The 20,668-nt window shown below is 30.6% G+C and overlaps 2 protein-coding genes across 2 annotated transcripts in view; one reads left to right on the top strand and one right to left on the bottom strand.

Moving 5' to 3' along the window:
* Positions 1-333: 333 nt before the first annotated feature.
* On the top strand, positions 334-9,165 carry arnt (transcription factor protein). The gene is given in 15 exon segments (NM_001078187.1): positions 334-504; positions 1,040-1,186; positions 1,422-1,536; positions 1,926-2,036; positions 2,726-2,828; positions 3,175-3,331; positions 3,743-3,932; positions 4,947-5,081; positions 5,410-5,505; positions 5,905-6,035; positions 6,502-6,617; positions 6,848-6,885; positions 7,108-7,210; positions 7,509-7,612; positions 8,043-9,165. Coding segments are annotated over 15 exon segments (1,650 nt in total). The 5' UTR covers positions 334-493; the 3' UTR covers positions 8,136-9,165.
* An 852-nt stretch (positions 9,166-10,017) lies between these two features.
* Positions 10,018-20,668, bottom strand: part of LOC100181135 (transportin-1) — a 13,962-nt gene continuing 3,311 nt past the window's right edge. The window contains exons 5-25 of the mRNA XM_009860359.3: positions 20,343-20,476; positions 20,002-20,083; positions 19,366-19,488; positions 18,849-18,970; positions 18,641-18,701; positions 18,189-18,293; positions 17,731-17,800; positions 17,292-17,444; positions 16,554-16,665; positions 15,867-15,992; positions 14,950-15,080; positions 14,409-14,536; positions 13,980-14,087; positions 13,534-13,692; positions 13,007-13,193; positions 12,342-12,437; positions 11,879-11,954; positions 11,597-11,696; positions 11,212-11,286; positions 11,031-11,145; positions 10,018-10,635 (exon numbers count right to left, since the gene is read on the bottom strand). Coding sequence (XP_009858661.1) covers positions 11,038-11,145; positions 11,212-11,286; positions 11,597-11,696; positions 11,879-11,954; positions 12,342-12,437; positions 13,007-13,193; positions 13,534-13,692; positions 13,980-14,087; positions 14,409-14,536; positions 14,950-15,080; positions 15,867-15,992; positions 16,554-16,665; positions 17,292-17,444; positions 17,731-17,800; positions 18,189-18,293; positions 18,641-18,701; positions 18,849-18,970; positions 19,366-19,488; positions 20,002-20,083; positions 20,343-20,476 — 2,256 coding nt within the window. The 3' untranslated portion in view covers positions 10,018-10,635; positions 11,031-11,037. The remainder of the gene's footprint in view (positions 10,636-11,030; positions 11,146-11,211; positions 11,287-11,596; positions 11,697-11,878; positions 11,955-12,341; positions 12,438-13,006; positions 13,194-13,533; positions 13,693-13,979; positions 14,088-14,408; positions 14,537-14,949; positions 15,081-15,866; positions 15,993-16,553; positions 16,666-17,291; positions 17,445-17,730; positions 17,801-18,188; positions 18,294-18,640; positions 18,702-18,848; positions 18,971-19,365; positions 19,489-20,001; positions 20,084-20,342; positions 20,477-20,668) is intronic.

Raw genomic sequence — 20,668 nt, 5'->3', positions numbered from 1 at the left:
TTATGTTTAAATCCGCTGCTATAATTTGATTATAACTACGAACTACGAGTCAAAAAGTGTTTGGTAATTTTAGATAATTTATAATATTTGTAGACGCTTATAAACTATCAATACATTAGATACAAAAACCTATGATAACTTTTAAGTTCTTTTATATATGTAAATGGCATAAACTTTACTTTTAATGTATTATGTGTGAAACCTTTTACACTTACGCTACGAACGCTTTTTTAACACATGCAGATTACCTCATTGTGCATTTTGTCCGTAATCATCTAACTGAACATAAACGAAATTGTAAAAAATTTTTTATTGTTGTTTCCTACAGATACTGTTTCCAATACAAGTCCTATGTACTAAAATCGGATATATATTATACCTCAAGTTTATAAATTTAAGTTGCTGAGGACGAGGCTTTTAATCATCTTGCTATATTACTGGTAACATTTGAACCGCCACTAAAAGCATCTTATCTTACTTTAATTGCTGAAATATGGATTCTGAGTAAGTTATTTGGCACTAGGCCCTATATTAATTTATCATTTAAACATATATAATATATTATATATATATACAATACTTTTGGTTTTAATTAAATATGTATATTTAATTTGCTTATCAAAATGTTGCCTATAAACTATACACACATGTTTACACATTTTAAGAAATATATTTTTTTTGCCAATTAGAACTTAAAACGACTTACCGATGCATTACTGACTTTTCGCATCTGTTTTGAATATAACTAATTTAAAATATTACTGTTGTTATTATAAGCCTGGAATATGAGGTAATGTCATGAACTTTTGTCACTGCTCATTCATACGATACAGGATACCAGCAATTAAATGGCAGACTTAAAATATCGTGGCACGTGTTAAAATATTTGATTGATGTTTCACGTAATGACAGACTGCGCATGATTCTTAATGATCATGCATTCGTTATTTAGTTGGTTATATTTATTACTAGCAGTTAGAGTGTGGGTGTTTGCGGCAAAATTATCTAGCGCACTTTAAGATTTTTTTCCGATTTTTAGCAAAGGACTTGACGATATGTCGCAGAAGGAAAAGGAAAAGTTTGCGCGGGAAAACCACTCAGAAATTGAGAGGAGAAGACGGAATAAAATGACGGCTTATATAACTGAGTTGTCTGACATGGTGCCCACATGCAGTGCACTTGCAAGGTAAAGTTGTATGTAATGTTTTTTTAACTTTTTTTTTGTCGCAGAATAATTTTTTCATCGAAAAAGTAAGATGCGTAAGATTATATAACTCTTTTTGTACTGGCGTGTGTTTTATTTAAAGTTTTTTGTCATCTTAAAATAAAAGATTATAAATTCACAAAACATTTTGATGTAAAATATTTTTTTGGTGATTTTACACAAAATCGTATTTTTAACTAATATTTTACATTTGTAGGAAACCTGATAAGTTGACAATACTACGGATGGCTGTGTCTCATATGAAGCAATTACGTGGAGCTATGGGTGGGGGTGTAGAAAACAATTATAAACCATCATTTCTAACTGACCAGGTAGTAACACCTTGTCTATTCTATGTGGGTCCTGCAGCGGGGCATGCCATGGGTACTAGGATTTATGACAGGATTTGCCCCACTGGAAACTTAATAAATTACTGGTTATATAGTAAGTTAAAACCCTGTGGAAAGTAGTGCAAAAATGGAAGTGTAGTATGCTCCTTTTTAAACAGAAACTACTAACTACAGTACTCGGATTTTTGGTTGTAGCCTAATTGTTCTTTTTAACTGTTCAAACAACAGGTTTAAACTCTTTCAAAGGTCATTTAAAATGCAAGCTTTCCATGTGTCTAAATTTAAACATAAGTTTACTAATTACAATACATGGATTTTTGTTCGTGTTTTTATTGTTGTTGTTTGTAACTTATTTGTCTTTGATTCAACAGGAGTTAAAACATCTTGTGCTTGAAGCTGCTGACGGTTTCTTATTTGTGACAGCATGCGATTCAAGTCAAGTTGTGTATGTTTCGGACACTGTAACAGCTGTTCTTAACCAGGTTAGTAAAGTAGTGTATTATATCTTGAATAAAAACTATGTATATAGAGAGTAAATCACTTGCTAAAGAAACAAACACTTTTTTTAGGAAATATTATTCTTAATTATTTTTGATAGGTAGGAAAGAAAACAGTAATTTTTTACCTTTTTTCCTTTTTTTTTAGTTTAAAGTTGACATTCTCTTCAAGTTTTGTTTCGCTACTGTGTGTGTATATAAATGCATTTATTCACTTAAATCAAATTTCTTAAGGTTATCATTTGGTTAAACTTAATTGCTGTAATCAGTATAATGATCACAAAAGGTTGAAACAAAGGATACAATTTAAATATTGTATTTATATTAAAACACTTATTATTAAGAACCATCACTATGTTCGGTTAAAACTTTATAAAAAATCCACATTTGTATAAAAAAAATCTGGTAAAATTTTATAGCATAATAAAAACTTAGGCTAATTGAGTGTGTTGAATACTGTATTGGGGGACATGAAAATCCAGAAATATAAATATTAGAAAAAATAATCCTTAAAATACCATTGAAGTTATGCCACTGGTTAAAATACAAAGCTGTATTTATTAAGTTGTGAATAATGGCACCCTGCTACCCTACAACAATGTGTTTAGTGTTTACATATGTAATAAATTTTCGCACACTATGCAGCTATATCATATTTACATACTTAACAACAGGCACATTCTGATTGGAATAACCATCTTTTATATGATCTTGTACATCCTGATGATGTTGAAAAAGTAAAAGAACAACTATGTATATCTGATACACAGAATACAGGTAAGTCTACAAATCGCTACTACCAATTGTTTAATGCTACTTCCTGTATCTTTTCAGGAAAAATTGCTTTTGGGAAAAATTAACTTTTTAAAATTTAAGTAAAACCTATGACCCTTCTTGCTGACTTTTTATAATGTATTATAACTTCTAATAAAACATAGTCAATAACTGTTTTCACATGACATATACAACAATGCTGTTCTAACATAGCATAGGCATATACAATGCTGTTCTAACATGACATATATAATACTGTTTTCACATTGCATATCTATGCTGTTATCATTCTCACATGGTATAGTTATAGACTATCTATACAATACTATTCACATATCATTATTCCCAGGCCGAATACTTGATTTAAAGACAGGCACAGTGAAAAAGGAAGGCCAGCAAAGTTCAGTTCGTATGTGCATGGGGTCTAGACGTGCATTCATATGTAGAATGAGGTGTGGAAAGTCCCAGATCAATCATATGTCTTCAGCACGTCATTTTCGGGGCATGTAAGTACATGCGTATTTATGGATGCCAAACCCGGGGCAGCAGAGTGGCATTTTTGTGCACTGCATTAATCAGTGAAAAGGACAACCAATAAGTTGGTTGATTTCAAAGAAATGTTAATCTAATAAAACTATTCCTGCTTCTCCTGCATTTCAAAATGTTTGGTGCATTTGTGGGCTACAGTACTTTTTAGCTCTTTAAATTTTGTACTGATATCCGAATAAATAGGTTTGTATTATTAAAGAAAATATGACAAGCTCTTTGGTTACTTTTTACACAAAAGGTGTGTGAAGAAAAAAATCTTTTTTTTATTAAATATTTATATTTTATCAATTTGTATTCCCCACTTCTCAGTTTTACTTGACAGTGAGCATGAGGTACCTAAAAAACACATAAAAACCTCTTATTCATAGGAACACACTAGGATCACCAGACGACACTAAAAACCGGTACGCAGTCACCCATGTAACCGGTTTCATCCGATCGTGGCCGCCTGCTGGGTTTGGTGCCGATGGTCAAGGAGATAATATGGATGATGTAACAATGGGTGGAGGTGGTGGGGGGGCGGGAAACTACTGTTTGGTTGCAGTGGCAAGATTACAGGTTTTTTGCCTTTTTAAGTATTTTTCTAACCAGCTATAGACTATACTAGCCATATACTGTATAAGCTGTACTTGTATTATGCCTATTAGAGTAAAAATGCTGGCCAACCGACATTTTAACGTCCTATTCAAGTCATTTTCCTCAGGGTAAAATTGTTGGTTAGCCAAAAGCTAAAGTATACTGCATTTGCCACATTAATCACACATGTCACCCTAGATTTTACTCAAGATTAAAAAAATATGTGATGCCTATATACTGATCCAAACAAATATTTTTGTATAAACTTAAAATTTTTGTTGCATATTTGTGCCAAGACATTACTTTTTTTTATTAACGGACACCATATTTATCTTGATACCCATTGGCCTATTTACATATTAGTTTTTCATAAATTAAATCACTTAAGCTTTTGGTGTAAGAGAACCGCATATCGAAGGTTGTGTTAAAATAGTTTATGTTTTCATTTTTTATTATTGTATAATTCTGTAGTAAACAAAGAATATTTTTTGTAGTAAACTGAAAAAGCAGAATTATATATGCAATCTTATCAAAAATTGATAAAAACGTAATTAGAAAATATGGCATGCTATATGGTAAATATATTCATCTTACCCCACAGTACTATGTTTTAATGAATCTACATATGTAACATTACATTAAATATCTAAAATACAACATTACATTAAATGTCTACATTACATATTTTTTCCTACATGTTTACAATGCCTAAATCTCACAGTTTATTTTAACTGCCAAACCATAAACCCCTCTGGGCAAAGTCTGTTTGTTTATTTTGTATTTCTTCCACCAAGTTGTCTATGTTTACATAAAGAGTGTGTTACATTTTTTACACTAAAATGCTTTTTTTGGCATGTTACCCAATCAAACAAAAAAATTTACTCTAAAAAAAAGTTTTTTTTTCTTTAAATTTTATAAAAATAAAACTTGACAATTTATGGAAAAAGGTATTTTTTTATTATTTTTATTTTTTTTTTTAATAAAACATTTATCCAGATGACCAGCCACCCCACATTTAACGAGGTGAATTCAAACCAAGAGGATACAGAGTTTGTATCAAGACATGGGTGCGATGGAACTTTTACTTTTGTTGATCTTCGTGTGTCAAATGTACTTGGTTACCAACCACAGGTGTGGATTTACTTTTAACTTTTTTGTGTGTTTTTATTTTAATGTTTTTTGGAGTTTTTTTTATAAAAGTTTATTTGCCTATAATTAGTGTTCATAGGCTTCTAACTTAAAAAAATTTCTCTCTAACTTAAAACACAGTTTCGTTTTATTTTCTTTTATGCATTTATACTAGTACTCATGCATACCAAACTTTTTTGTATAGTACATACCCTGCACCCCCCATTTTATTTCTTTATGAACAAGTACTTATATTAATTTGCCAATGTTTATGTATGTCCTGTAAAACCAAAACTTAACTGGTATATTCAATTTCAACTTTTCCTCTCAGGATCTCCTGATGAAACTTCCATCTGAGTTCTATCATCCTGATGACGTTGAACACATGAAAGAAAGTTTCAAACAAGTTATTGTAATGAAGGGACAGGTATGTATGCATGTATGATAACTGTAACTACATCTAAGCTTATATAACTTGACAGTTGGCATAAGGTGTGCAAAAACATAATGTGTTTTCACTGTGTAATATGGGGTTATATGCCAATTCTGGCCTAAATCTTAGGTCTCAAGGACCTAACATAGAATAGAAATTGTGCAATATACTTTTCTTGATTCACTGACATTATGTGTTTAAAAAATAAACTCATTTTGCTTTGTGTGTAAAACAACCCCTATGTTATAGCATACTCATTATAAATATACACTATAGAAGTCTACATTATAAAAAATTGAAACATTTTTTTTACGAATTGTAAAAAAACAAAAAACATTTTGCAAAAAAAGTTGTTGTAAACAAACAATGAACTCACAAAGTGGTTTTCTGCAGGTAATATCCATGATGTACAGGTTCAGGGCCCAATCAGGGGATTACATTTGGCTACGAACGAGTTCATTTGCTTTCCAGAATCCTTACAATAATGAAATTGAATATGTCGTCTCAACAAATACTTCAATCAAGTGAGTTATTCAAGTTTTTTAACATACAGAAAAAATTTAGACATAATGCACAAGAAAAAAAGCATGTTAAAATGAACTTTTAAAACAAAATAAGCAGGTTTTTTTAAGGAGCCACATTTAGTAAATAAAGAATATTTATTATCATATTCTCTTGACTAAATGAAAGATTTTGCATAAGAGAGTGACAATGCTATTAAGGCGAAAAATATAGATTTTATTGTACAACTAGTGGGACTAAATTTTTGTCTGTTACGTTTTCCTAGCACCAGATCCAGACTTTAAAAAAGCGTTTTTAATTGTTAACAAAGGATTAGGAAAATTATGTGCCAGACAGTACTAAATAAAAGCTTTTTTGTAGTGTTATGTAAAACCACAGAAAAAAAACTGAAAAGGCCTTTTTTATGTACATTCTGGCCATAATATGTCATTACTTAAATATAACACCAGGGTTGTAACTTTATTACAGACAACCAACTGCTGAACACCAAATTGAAGCAATGCCCGAACAAAAGATGATTTACAATCAACCTGAACCTGTACCTGAAGTCACACAACATCATGCTCAACCTTATGCTATACAAGGTAGCTTCATACTTGCGTGGTGGGGTATAACACGGGTGTTCTGTTTCATACACCTCGTGCCCGCTTAGGAGTTACCATGTTTGTCACTTTATGGCAATTTTTTTTAATGTATGAATAGAATTTAGATAATTTATATAGGTAGTTCCACTTGGTTTGAACAATTTAAATATATCTATAAAAAAATATTCGATAGTCTGGAAAATAAAAGTGAAAGCATGTTTTCTTTCCAGAGCCTTCTTCAGTAGAGATGAACTACTCACCACAAAACGTAAGACAATTGTCTGTATAAAAAAAATACATTTTCAGCTTAAAAAAACAAAAAAAATGTTTAAACCAAAGTCACCCCTGTTTTATTTTTTACACCTGTTTTTTAGAAAAACAATATTAGAAATATCTGTTTAAAACACACCAGTTTTCATTTTACAACAAAAACACATTGAATATTGGCATGTCACAACTTTTATTAAAATTTTATTATTTTTGACTTTAGTTCAGCGCAAGTAGTCAACAAGCATGGAGTCACGCACCGGTTGCAACTTCACAAGCAGAGTTTCACCAACAACCTGTACCTGAACGATTCCCCGCTAATATTGGTTAGTTTTCCATATATTGTATATTATGTATGGTAGGGGTCATATGGTAGGGCATGCCAGAGGCTCTATTATTAAAACCAGATTAAGCTTCTTTTTTTCTCAATCCAAATTTTTTTAAAAAGTGTAATAAACATTTTAAAAAAATTAACAAATTAAAAAAAAATCTTTTATAACAAAAATGTTTTATATTTTGCCTTTAACCAAGTGACCTGACTGTAATAAATTTGACCATATACCATTTTTTGATTTTAAGTATGATCTGAAATTCCTAGTACCTAACCTCCTTTTAACTTACCAGGCCAAGTGAGTGTTCCATACACAGGGTCACCATATGAGAACCCCACAGTACCCATGTATGGAACGAACCCACCCCTGCAAGCAGGACGTGAACCATATACTCAAGTAAGTACATGCACGCTGGTTGTGTTTAGGTAACTAAAATTTAAAAAAATATATAATGATTTTAAAGAGCATGTCAAAACACAATTCTTAACAAAATCTTTACTTTAGAAAAAAATTGTATTTTTTAAAAATTTAAATAGTAGATCACACTGTAGTAATGTGAGCACATAAATGAAATTAGCTTAAATACTTAACTTGTTTAAAAATTATATATTAATTAGACAATTTAGCTTCCAAAAGCTTAATTTCATTTGTAAGTCTGAAAAATATCTTTTGGCATTTTTTACTAAAAACTAAAAATTGCCAAAATATAAAATGCCTGACAGCAACAGAATATAAATTTCTTCATTTTCGATATTTGAATGAATGTGAACTCAGGGTTTGAGGCAGGTGCGTGTAACCAACTATATTTAACCTATTTTTTTACCAGGAATCCATGATCCCAATGGTAGATCCAACCAATGCAGCTTACGCACACAACGAGTACAATATTTCTATGTTTCCTCCATTTTCCGCTCCATAAAAAAAAAATTGAAAAAATATATTTTGAAGCAATTTCTGGATGCAGTACTTTTTAATGGTTGACGCATAGGAAAAAATTTGCGTTATTTTTACATTTTACCCTGATTTTTATGAAATATTGTTGTTTTAAAGAGTATTGTAAATAAGAACTGCTCCAATGAACTGTTCCATTTTATTTTAGCAGCTTTGCACTTTAGTATTGAAAACTTGAACTTTTAGCGTTGAAAATTTGAACTTTTTTTAAATTTTAAATTGCCTGACACTAAATTGGATATAAAAGCCCATACTCTGCACTCAAATTTTGATTTTTAATTTACCTAGTACATTAAATGGTTGGGCTTCTTCCAATAGCAAAACACACGGCTGGATTTCAGACTTAACCCATTAAAAACACCCCAGAATCTCGTTAAATGAATTTAGGTTTACCAGAATGCCGATCTGATAGTTTAAGGCATTGTTTTTTTATTATTTTAGCGTATTATTTTCTGAGACACTTTAAGCGAAGCAGGCTATAATCAAACTAATTGTTTTTTCATTTTAAACAACTACTGGTTCGAATTTTAATTTACAAACCCAGTCCTGTTTTTAGAGTACATTAGTGCCTCTGTATATTGTATTTGATGATTTATGTGCAAACGGCCAATTTAAAGCACATTGCACTTTCGCAAGCTTAAAATTGCTATTGTTCCCCAACCAAATTGCATTGTGTTGAAAACTATGTACAAATATTGTGTTTTTTTGGCAGTGATAATAACTTTTTAATTTTTCATATGCATTTTTTGTTTTATTCTAAATAAGTGATGTCCTATGCTTAGCAGTTGGGGACACGAAATTCAGGCCAAAGTTGGCCTATTATCCTTTTTGTGTTGCTTATTTTTGTCTGGATAATCAGATATGTATATTGTGTCAAGAGATGTTTATACAGAACTATCATTGCCAATACCTTCATAGTACAAGTTGCTTATCTTATGCAACAAATCAGCAGAGCTGCTGAAAGTGGGAAATTAATAATAAAACTTGCACATAATATATTTGTTGCTTGCTTTATTATCTCGTGGCTAGAAAATGACAGTCGTTATAACCTGGGTGTTCTGTTTCATACACCTCATGCCAGCTTACGAGTTACCATGTGTGTTACTTTGTGGGTGAACTTATTTTTTTATGGCTGATAATTTGGAAAACCCATTAGTGACCACTGGGTTTGATCAATTACAGTTAAGTTTCTTGCCAAGGACATTTACACCCACAAACAGTAGCAGCGACAAGCCTTGAACCTATTTTTTTAAACAAATCTTAAATGTTCAAAAGAAAAAAATGACATAACTTAAAATACCCCCAAACACAAAATATTTGTAGGCAGATATTGCCAGTGAAATACATAAATATTCAACACTATCGTTTAAGAGGTCTGTACATGGTTTAATGTTATCATATTCTGCGAACCACACAAACATAGAATACACGAATGAAACATTAACATTTAACTCAGAATTCCTTGTAAAGTTGTATCAACATTTATCTGCTATACCATAATGATGTCTCGTCAGATGAAATATTGGTACAAAAAAATGACGTAATTTATCAAGAGCAATTCTAGCATTTTATCTGCTATAGCATCAAAATTGATATAGCAAGACTTGATGTTTCTTAAAGTTTAGGTTTATATTTAATAAAAAAAACAGCGGTTATCACAGTAAGACCATGAACGTATTCAGTATAAAACCTCACTGATTTATTTTAAGACTTACAGAGATTTAGGTGAAAGCAGAGTAAGTGTATAAACAATAAACATGTTTATGCATTTAAACAATAAACAATGTACAAAGTTTACATACAGACTCCAGGTGAGCAATCGCAGTCTTACATTAAAACAAAACCCATACGTTTACAATAGATTGGTTTATTTGTCACAATTTACAGCTTTTTGAACTATTCCAACATTTTTAGAGATTTTAAATCAAATGTACATTCCTGGAACAGAACCAGAGAAAACTTTGCTTCATTAGGACAACACACTCACTGGCAGGATTTGTTTACATAATAAGAAACATTAAGGCACACAATATGAATGACACTTATGCATACCTAATTGGCTTTGAACAAGAAAAAAAAGAGTAAAATTTGAATAGACTAGAACGAGTTTTCTGAATTTTTCAAGTTACTGATTCAATTAACACACTAAGTACAGAGATATTTCAGCAGGCCTACATTCACACTGCGTTTTGCAAATATTCAAGAGAAAAAAAGGAAAAAAAGATAAAAACCTAAGAATAATACGTGCACAATAATAGGAAACTGAAGTAATAATGTTCACAAGCAGTACCCGATGTTAGAGAAATTCCCGCCCTCAGTTTTTATCGTCCCTAACCCCGCCCTACCTATAGTTGCCGAAAAATCCCCCTTCTGCGGAGAGTGAGTTTTTTCGGAGAGATTCCCCGTGTTGCGAAACCTAACCCCCCCGCTGCAAGTGACAACAAGATTTTCCCCTGGATGATTTGCGCCTGAAATTGCAAAAAAAATTAAAAACTGCCAACAATTTTGTAAATTCGTACGGGACCATTTGGTTAGAGCAATTCTCGTTAAAGTGTCTTGCCTAAAGACATTCACACCCACAATGGAGTCAATTTTAAATTGCCAATCTTACCCTTCTAGTTTAGTGGCAAGCGCTGTAACGACTGTGCCACCGGATCAGTAATATTTAGTTTAAAATGCTGTATTTTGGCCAAAGCTAATTTTTTATTACACTTTTTAGTTTTTTTATATTATATTATCTCCCAATATCTGCTAACCTGTAGGATATACCAAAAAAGAATTAAGAAGTTTAATACCATTTCAGATCGCTTTAAAAACGAAATAAATAAAAAACTAAGAATCCAACACTTACGCTAAAACTTACGTTATAATTAAACTCCATAGTTTGCTAAAAGTCTTTCCTTTAAAGGCTGTGGAAATTGTTCAGAAAATCTTGTCCAAGTTTCTTCACCAACTTGGTCTTTGAAACCATGTAGGATCTACCAAAGTAGTTGGAAAAAATAGTCAGGCAAACTCGGTCCCAGAATTTTACAGATAACAAGTACCTTATGAAACATATCTTTTAGATCAGGTTTTGGTTGCACCCATGAAGCAACTGCGTCGCAAAAGAAGATGAAATCCTTTGGAAAAAATATTAAAACATTACAGTCATAAATTAAACTTTTAAATAAAAAAGAAAACAAAGAGATACCAAAACACAATCACATACAAATATGACAATTTGAGTTATAAAAATGCTAAAAGAATTTTAAAAAATAATTAAACACTGCATATAAAGTAGAATAAATCCTCAAAAACAGGTAAAAACAATTAAATAACAGGTTAAAAAAGGACATTCAAAGACGGCATTTTTAGTAATAAAGAAGAAAAAATACTTCGAAAAAAAAACCTATTCCAGATAAAAGTTTTGATTCAAATTTTCTAATTTACCGGCACTATGCCGCCTGGATTGACACCTATCATGGCACAGATGCCACGGAAAGCCGAGTCCTTCTCTTCATTGTCACGAATGTTACGTAATGATGTACACCTGTAGGTGTAAAGTGTTAGAAAATAGAGGATTTGTACAAGGTTACATAATAGATTTTTACACATTTATTGTTACATAATTTGTGGACATTTTAAGTTATTTAACATTAACATCATAAATTTCATCATTTTGATATAATTTGTAAACATTTCAAATTATTTAAAATAACCACTTATAGTTACCATGGCCTTGTAAACTGTGGCATCGCTGGAGCTACATCATTAGGACAAACAAAACCAAGTCTACCGATAGTGATAGCTGTGAATGGAAAACTTTGGGTAAACAAGTCTTTAAAAAAAGTGTGGCTCCAAAAGCTATAGATAATTGACATAAATATGGCCCCAAAAGGGTATTATCACGTTCGGTGCTGGATACTGGTACTATTAACTTTGTTAATGTCTTTGGGCAAGAAAATTGACGGAAATTGCTCCAGCCCATTGGTCACTGATGGGTTGTACCCTGGGTGTTGGGGTTATGGGTTAACTCTGACCTAAATATCAAGCCTTGTATGACCTCAACCACATAGAACAGAATAAAAAAAGGTTTAAAATTCTATATGACAACAGTTTTTTCAGAGTGTTTGTATCAATATGTAAACATTGTAGAGGTATGCAGATAATGTAATGCAAACAATATATACTATACCTGTATTTTCAAGCAGTGTTTTAGGAGTCCCTTGCTGGTTAATAATGGCAACCAGGGGTCCAAGCATGATGGATATAAATGGCTGCATTTCAGGACCTGAAATTAAGTTAAATTTTTACAATAGAGGGTATAGTTTGGCATGTATCTTTAACTACCAGACTGCACAAAAATTTTCGCTTAAAAAAATATGGTAGTGTAAAAATAAAAAAAGGATAAAAATGTCTGAAACAATTCGTTTTTAAGGAATTTAGGTTTTAGGGAAACTGATTTATTAGACATATGAATACATTAGAACAGTAGGTCTCAAAACAGAAAAATTCGTCATCTTTTTGCAACTTAGGGGGAGCGGTGGTTTTAGAATTATGAAGCTTTTTAAGCATAAAGAGAAATACTAGAGGTTAAAGGGCTAACTAGTAACTGCTATAACAGTTTAGTTTCTCTTTAGGACTTAGATTCAAACAATAATGTAAACAAGTTTTTAAACTAATTTTGTGGGGAAAATTAGATTTGAATATAGACAATGAGGTTCCACAGGAATAGGATAAAAAAGACTGGAAACCTCGCCCCAGAATTTGGAAATGTGAAACTAAACTGGTAGCGCTGTAAACCATAACAAACTTATACAAAGCCTAAATAGACTGCATATAAAAGTATCACATTCATACCTAGTTGAATGGAGATTTCCCCGATAGCCCACGTTGCGTTGTTACACACAGATATCAAGTCAGGGTTAAGATTTTGTGCAAGTATTGGCATGAAGTCGCCAATATATTGTTTTACGTGTTGAAAGCAAGCTTTAGTGAGGTCGCCGAGTAATGCAAATGAGCTCTGTCGGACCTCTGCCATAGGGTCCTGGGTAAAAAAAGATAAGTTTAAAATTTTATTAAAAACGAACACAACTTAATTATTACATTTTTTCATTCAAAGTTCACAATATTTAATATAATCCTGGGTGTAAAAGGATCAGTTACCAAAATTTCTAAATTAAAAATGTTATTAATTACAATACATACTTTATTTAGTTATTGTATTTTATGTAGTTAGTTGCAAAATTTACCAGAAAATCATTTTAAAATATTTAAAAAATCCAGATTTTTACTTTACAATTTCAAATTCCTAAAATACCTAAAAAAAACACACAATACATAATTTTTATTATTAGAATTCAAATTTTAAAAAACACAATACATACCCTCATGCATTCGTACATCAGTGCAAGTATGTTACTTGATTGCACCAGTTGTTCAATACCAGCACCCAACCCTTCAGCTAAACCACTCAATAAATCAAGTGCTACGATCATGAAGTCCTTGTCGGGTGGGTCAAATTTTTCTTGGTTTTGCATGTATGACTATAAAGTATAATTTAAATGTTGGATTTTTACCTTTTTTATTGTAAAAAAAAAGTAACTTAAAATAAAAATGTTTTTACGGTCTTTGTATTTTTGCACTTTCAGTAGTACACAAAGTGTATCTTTTTAATAAAAAAAAAATATTTTTCAAAAAAAGTAAAAGGGTATTTTAGTTACCAAAAAAATATATTTTATATCTGAAAAAAGGGTTATAGCACTCTGAGTGTCAGGATAATATGGCAACTCTCCATATAGAATAGAAACAAATAGATTAAGTGCAGACATACCATGCTCTGTGTAAGAGTGTTTTGTACCAACCCCACACATCGACGAAACACAGGTTCACAATAAGGTAGGAATCCACTTTGTAAAGCTGTTGCCACCGATGACAAGCACTGTAATAATAAGATGTATTTTTATAACTGTTTTAAATGTGGTTTTGTTATAGGGGGCAACATTTGTAAAGAGATAGTCAGACAATACTTGTCTTGTTTTTTATATAAATATTTTTTAATAATTTAAAAACTGTAGAATTAAACAAAACTGTAAAACTAAATTCAAATTCGAATTTGCATCTATTTTAATACAGTTTTTTAAAATAGGTGTTTTAATGCTGTTCCTGCATTTTAAACAAGAAAAAATACTAGAAATTTGTAAAAAAAACAAACAAATTATAACAAAATTAACTTTATTACATAATCTACATTTCCACACACCTCAAGCAAAGGGAAAAGGTCTTTGTCTTCATCACGTAAACTATTCCATTTCTCAATTAAAGGTGGCATTATCATTTGTATGTATTCAGGCTTGTTCATATGGTTGCCTACTGAATCTGCCAAGGTACCTTAGAACATACAATGGCAGATTATAAATATATTCTAATATTTTATAATAGCTTTGTATTTATTTACCCAGAGGGCATAAGCTAACCACTCTTTATGTTATCTATGTAAAGCCTCGAAAAAGACTAACTCTGGGCTCTATATGAAGTCCCATAGCTTGTCTCACTTTTGGACCTCAACCATATAGAATAAAAGATTTTAGAATAATATTAAATGATTAAAAAAATGTTAAATTTTACCATTTATGTTTTACAAGTTTGAACAATTTTTTGTATTTTAAAAACTATTGGCCTCGTTTACCAATTTAATGTATAAAATAGTCCCCAAAAATTATAAATTTAAATTGCAATTATGGTTTTAATTATCTAAGCCTAAATTAAAAAAGTAAACCAGAATAATTGAGATTACTCCATACCTATAGCATCATACAGAATGAGTAGATTTTTATGCTGATATTTATTGAAAGCATAAACAAGAGTCTGTAATATGAAATGTAGATAAGGTACAAGTTCTGTACAAGCTTCTTCTTCCAGTGTTGCGAATGCACTGCAATGTAAAGGCAAGTTTAGAAAGTAAAATATAACTGGTAACACTGGAAAGACTAATCTATATAGAGGATAGAAGTAACAATTTTAAGTCAAGTCGATTTTAGTGGTAGGTAAAATATAAGGCACGGCCACAAAAACATATAATGTTGTAAAACACAAATATTGTGTCATAAAAAAAATAAAAAGTTAAACAAATTTTAAACATACGAGTTTTTTATTATTACCTGGATATTAGTGAATCTACAATTCAAATAGTTTTACTAAATAATCCTAATATTATACGGTCATACCAATTTTAGGAATTAATATATACATTTATACCAAAAACAACAATTAACATTGTAATATAATGCTAATTAACAAGAGTTAATATTATACAGTAAATCTAAATAATAGGAATTATCTCCCTACAATATTACCGATTAACAAGAGTTAATATTGTAAATTCATACCAAGTGACAATAGTTAATTAGTTAGTTTATATAGTAGGGTAGGGGAAGACGAGACACCTTTAGGACATAATATCCAAACATCCGGATCATGTTTTAAACAACTACTAATGGTCAATGGTAGTTGTGAGGATATGGTTTTATAATTCTTTGAATGTTCTTTGTTTACTACTAAATGAGACGAAAAATAGAATAAAAAGATGTCCCATCTTTCCCCACCTTACTATATTGTACAGTATTAATAACTGTAATTCACACGATTTAACATTTTAAAGTAATAAACTAAAACCACCCCCAATGTTTTAAAAATAAATAAAGTTTAGTTTTAAACAAACCTGCATGCAGCTTCCTGTACCCTCTTATTTGAATCCAACACCCTTTTAAGAAGTTCGTTCATTAATGGTTTAAGGTAAGCATCATGTCCATTCTGTTGGGATTGAGTTACTATCCAGTGTGCGTACCTGAAATCAAAGGGAATGTAAAAAATGTTTTAATACAAACATAAATAATATTGTGGCTTTCAAGCTTACTAATTTGTTACTATCCAGTGTGCGTATCTAAAAATTGGGATTGGTTAACTAACTATTCAGTGTATGAAATAAAAGCGATGAAATTTTCAAAAGAGACATAAGATTGTGGCTTTCGAGCCTACTAAATTATAAATACAAATTTTTTGGTTGGAAACAATTAAGAGAGTCACTTATTCTGTTAAGAAGTCAATACTTTTTTGTATTTAACAAACTGACTTCACTTGTTAAGTTAGTATTCAGTATTAGGTTTTTTAAAATTAAAATTGAAATTACAATTTTATGCACATAAATCATTTATTTCCCTAACTTTTGTGCCAGACAAATACAATTTCTTAAAAAAAAGTATTTATTTTACTGTTTTGTACGAATAACTTGCGCATTTGCAATTTTAAGAACATTTGTTTTTACTTTGACTGTCCTACTTGTATACTATTTATTACCAAAATTTTTAGGTTGATTTAAAAAGGTTGGAACAGTTATAGATACTTTTACCTGGATAATGTCCAACATGTAATGGATCTAACAAGAGCTTTTTTATCATTCAACGTCTCAGTAAGGAAGGGAACCAACTTTGGCAAATGAGGTAACATGCCGTTCATACAACCTGGAAAAATATTTGAGCTTTTTTAACATGGCTATTCAGAGGTGTAAAGACAGACAAATCATTGCTAAAAAAAAAGTTTTAAAATTTATACAACCTGGAAAATATTTAAGTTTTAATCTCAAAGTTGTAATGGCAGACAAAACATTGCTTTTTATTTAAAATATAAGTACCACTCATGCTTCCAGAAAATTATTTCTCGGAATAAATTAGACAAACATATAGTACTATTACTTGGTGTAGTTATGCAGATTACAAGTTACAACCATTCATAAAATCAGGAAAAATATTTAATCTAAAACGTGTGAAGACAGACAAAACATTGTATAAAAAATCAAGTTCAACATAATGAACATATACTTCTGGAAAATCAGCTTCCAAATTAAATATGTAGAATGTACATTACTAATACTACGTGTAGCAGGAGTTCCACTTACAACAAAAGCGTGAATTATGGTAAATATGTGACTAAATAACCATCAAAAAAAATTTACAGAAAATATTTCACGAACGCTAAATTATCCCCTGACCAAGTAAAATAAGGGGAGTTCAGAGGTAACCCCTATACCCCCTTTTTTTTAAATAAAAATACACCAGTGACAACAGCATTTGAGTTAAAATTAACATACCTTCAGCTATTGCCCCAAGTACAAGGATGCCAGATTCACGATTCACCCACTGTTGGTGGAAGAGAAGTTCGTTCAGTTTTTCCAGCACATTAGGAAGAAGGTCGTCGTGAAAAACATTTGCTAACACATCAAGACCAGCAGCCGAACATTTTCCTGAAAAATTTGGAAAAACTGATTTAAAACATATCCTTTTTTTGAAGATGTTTTTTTCGCCAGAATTTTATAGGTTAGGTCTACTGTTTTTACAACTTCATACAGTAGTAACATATTTTTCAAAAAAATTATAAAGTTAAACACAAAAATCTAACCAAAACATTTTTTTTAATATTATTCGATACCCATACAAGAAAAGTGTCATGTTATGCCTGCTTTTCACACATGTGATTAATTCTGTACATACACAGTCTACACATCTAAAATACATTTTTAAAAATCTTACTTAGATTCCAATCTGATAGTGAATCATCATCATCAAGTCCATCGTCATCCTCCTCTTCGCATGCTGCCTCCTAGTTGACAAAAATAACTCGTGAAAAATAATCCACTGCTTTCAAAAAAATACGTTTTTTTTATTTTAGAAAATTTATTAACACAATTACGCGATGCTATTCAGTTAGGTTTATATTATTTGATTAAATTACAACTAAATGCATTTGAATATTGTAAATGGTTACCAAAAGACACTAACAACATTAGCAGTACTATTTTAATAAAAAAATTATTAGTTCCTTTTTAAACCTAAATCCAATTTTTTTAGTAATAATTATTTTGTCCAAAAAAAGATTATTCAGTGCAACAGGTACAGTAGCAGTTACAATGGCTCGTACATAGTCTCTTGTTTTTCCTTTGTATGTTACTTTGTGGGTGATTATTTTTTGGGATTTGACTTGAGCATACCTGATTCTGTGCATCATTCTGCATACTGTGGACTTTTGATTTATGAAATCTTGGTCTGATGTCTTCTTCTTTATCTGGGATCATCTCATCTTCTTCTATATCTCCCTGTGGTTAGAAACAATAAGCTGTAGTATTGCATATAGCAGTTACATTCTTTTTTTTATAAAATTCCTGGTGACGTTGTTAAAATGCTGTTGGACTTATAAAGGAAAAGTTTTGAAAGGAAAGATTAGATATGGCAAATGTAAAAAAAGGAAAGATTATTGCCGATGGAAAATGTAATATACTTTTGCTATGCTTGTTTGTATAAACATCAGGGTAAAAGCTGGGCTAAAAAGTGGGGTATAAAAACGTAGGAATTTTTTCAAACCATAAAGAATAACATTGACAGATAATAAACTGAAAAAACGATACAAAACCAGTTTAATTTTCTGATGCTGTATAGGACTCACCTTGAGTAAAATGACGTCCACTTCAGAATATTTCATTCCATTTATTAAAATCGGGATTAACCTAAAAAAAGATTTTTTTCGTTTAACAGTGAGAAAAAATATTTGATAAAAATGAGTAAACTAGTTTTTTATTTTTTATTGATAGTAACATGCTACAGCAAAAAACGGTAGTACTTTCATACTCGATAAAAATAAACTCCTGGCATACCTAGGTAAAAAAGGGGGTAGAATCTGTTTACATTCAACAGTTTGTTCAGCAAGAGTCAACCAGAACTCACAAGCTTCTAATGCGACTGATTCATCATCATCTTGTGTACGTAGGAGCATGTACTGGAAAATTAAAAATTGTAAACATAACACAAACCTTTGCTGGCAAGCACTTTAATAAAAATTTATATATATACTTCCCTCACCGTACTATATACATATACATCTTAAGATTTTCTATTAATTTTTTTTTTCCATTGGATATTCTGTGCAGGTTGCCTGGCAGCAACATTCATTTGTGTATGGAGTAGGGCAACTGTTTTTAAATTACCACTGATTTTCTTCGACTAAATCAACTTAAAATATTTCTCTCAAAATAATTGTGATTAATTTACCTAAACAAAGACCAGTAACAAATTCGACCACGCCAATTTAAACAAAAGGGATATTATAAAATGTTCTCATCAAATATTTATACAGTAGTTAACAGGCAAATATATGGACATTATAACACTTACTTCTATTATATTACTCATATGAGGCTTGAGCTTATCCATTCTAACTTCTTGCAGCATCACTAAAGCTCTACAGACATTTTTCCGAACTTCAACATTTTCGTCGTTGGCCAAAGTGAATAAACCCTGTAAAATTTGGATTCATGTTTATAATGAATTTTTAAAATATTTCAATTTTTTTTAGACTTTTTGTTGGCATTTTGAAAAAAAATTCACAAATTATGTATGTGCTGCAGCAATTGTCAATACTGAAAGTCAGTGTGTACGTGCTTGCATACATTCCAAACATAAAGTTTAAAAAGTTTCAATTTTTTAGACTGCTAAACTTACAGTGGCAATTTAAAGAAAAATTTACACAAATTAAAAAATATTAGTTGCAACAATTGTCCAGCACTGTTGGTCAATGGATACAAGCTTGTATATATTTCAAAGTCTGAAATTTTCAATTTTTACTCTTTGAAATTTTTAATGAAAAACAAATGGAACATACAGAAATTACACGATTATACATTAATACTGGTGACTAGTGCTAAGTTTCCAGTAAATAAGACTTAGTCTAATATGTATATTAATATATATATATCAGTATGTAAAGTGGTAGGCCTATACCACAATACCAGTATATGTATTTATCCTTACCTGAATAAAATCATCCACATGGTTCATTAAAGCTGGATTTCGACCGATAATGAATTGGTTCACACAGGATATAGCATGAGATCTGGGGGTTATAATAAATATAATAAAAATATGTAGAAAATTTACGTAAGAAAACAGTTTTCTAGCCTCATTAAAATAAGTTTTAACTGCATTAAAACATAACATACTCCGCAGACACAAGATACTTTGCATTTTTTACCATGTTTTACAGACTAGGGCAGGGAAAAAAGTAACCTGTTTTATTATGATGAATTTGATGGCATTGAAGAATTAGATCAAATAACTGTAAATATAAGTTGGGAGTGTATATGAATGCTCACCTTATTTTTGGACTTGAGTGTTTGAAAAACTGTAAGAATTTAGGAATCATAACTTCCAGTGATTCCTGTAGTTGTGGCGAGTCTAATTGCTCGGAACAATCTTCACAAACTTTCTGTAGCGCGCCAAATGCACCCTGGAAAAAAATGGAAAATAATATATATATATAAAAAATTTAAAATATAATATATATATATATTTTTTTATTTTTTGTTTGTTTTTTTGGTTGTAATGAATTACATATAATATATCATTCTCAAATAGGTATAGATATAAGCAATAAACAACATTAAATGTTTCTAAATTTGAATTTCTTTGTAAATGGTAA

This window comes from Ciona intestinalis, chromosome 5, assembly GCF_000224145.3.
Source record: "Ciona intestinalis chromosome 5, KH, whole genome shotgun sequence".
Lineage (NCBI taxonomy): Eukaryota > Metazoa > Chordata > Ascidiacea > Phlebobranchia > Cionidae > Ciona > Ciona intestinalis.
Note: the sequence above shows the minus strand (reverse complement) of the source record. Positions and strands in the feature narration are given on the sequence as shown.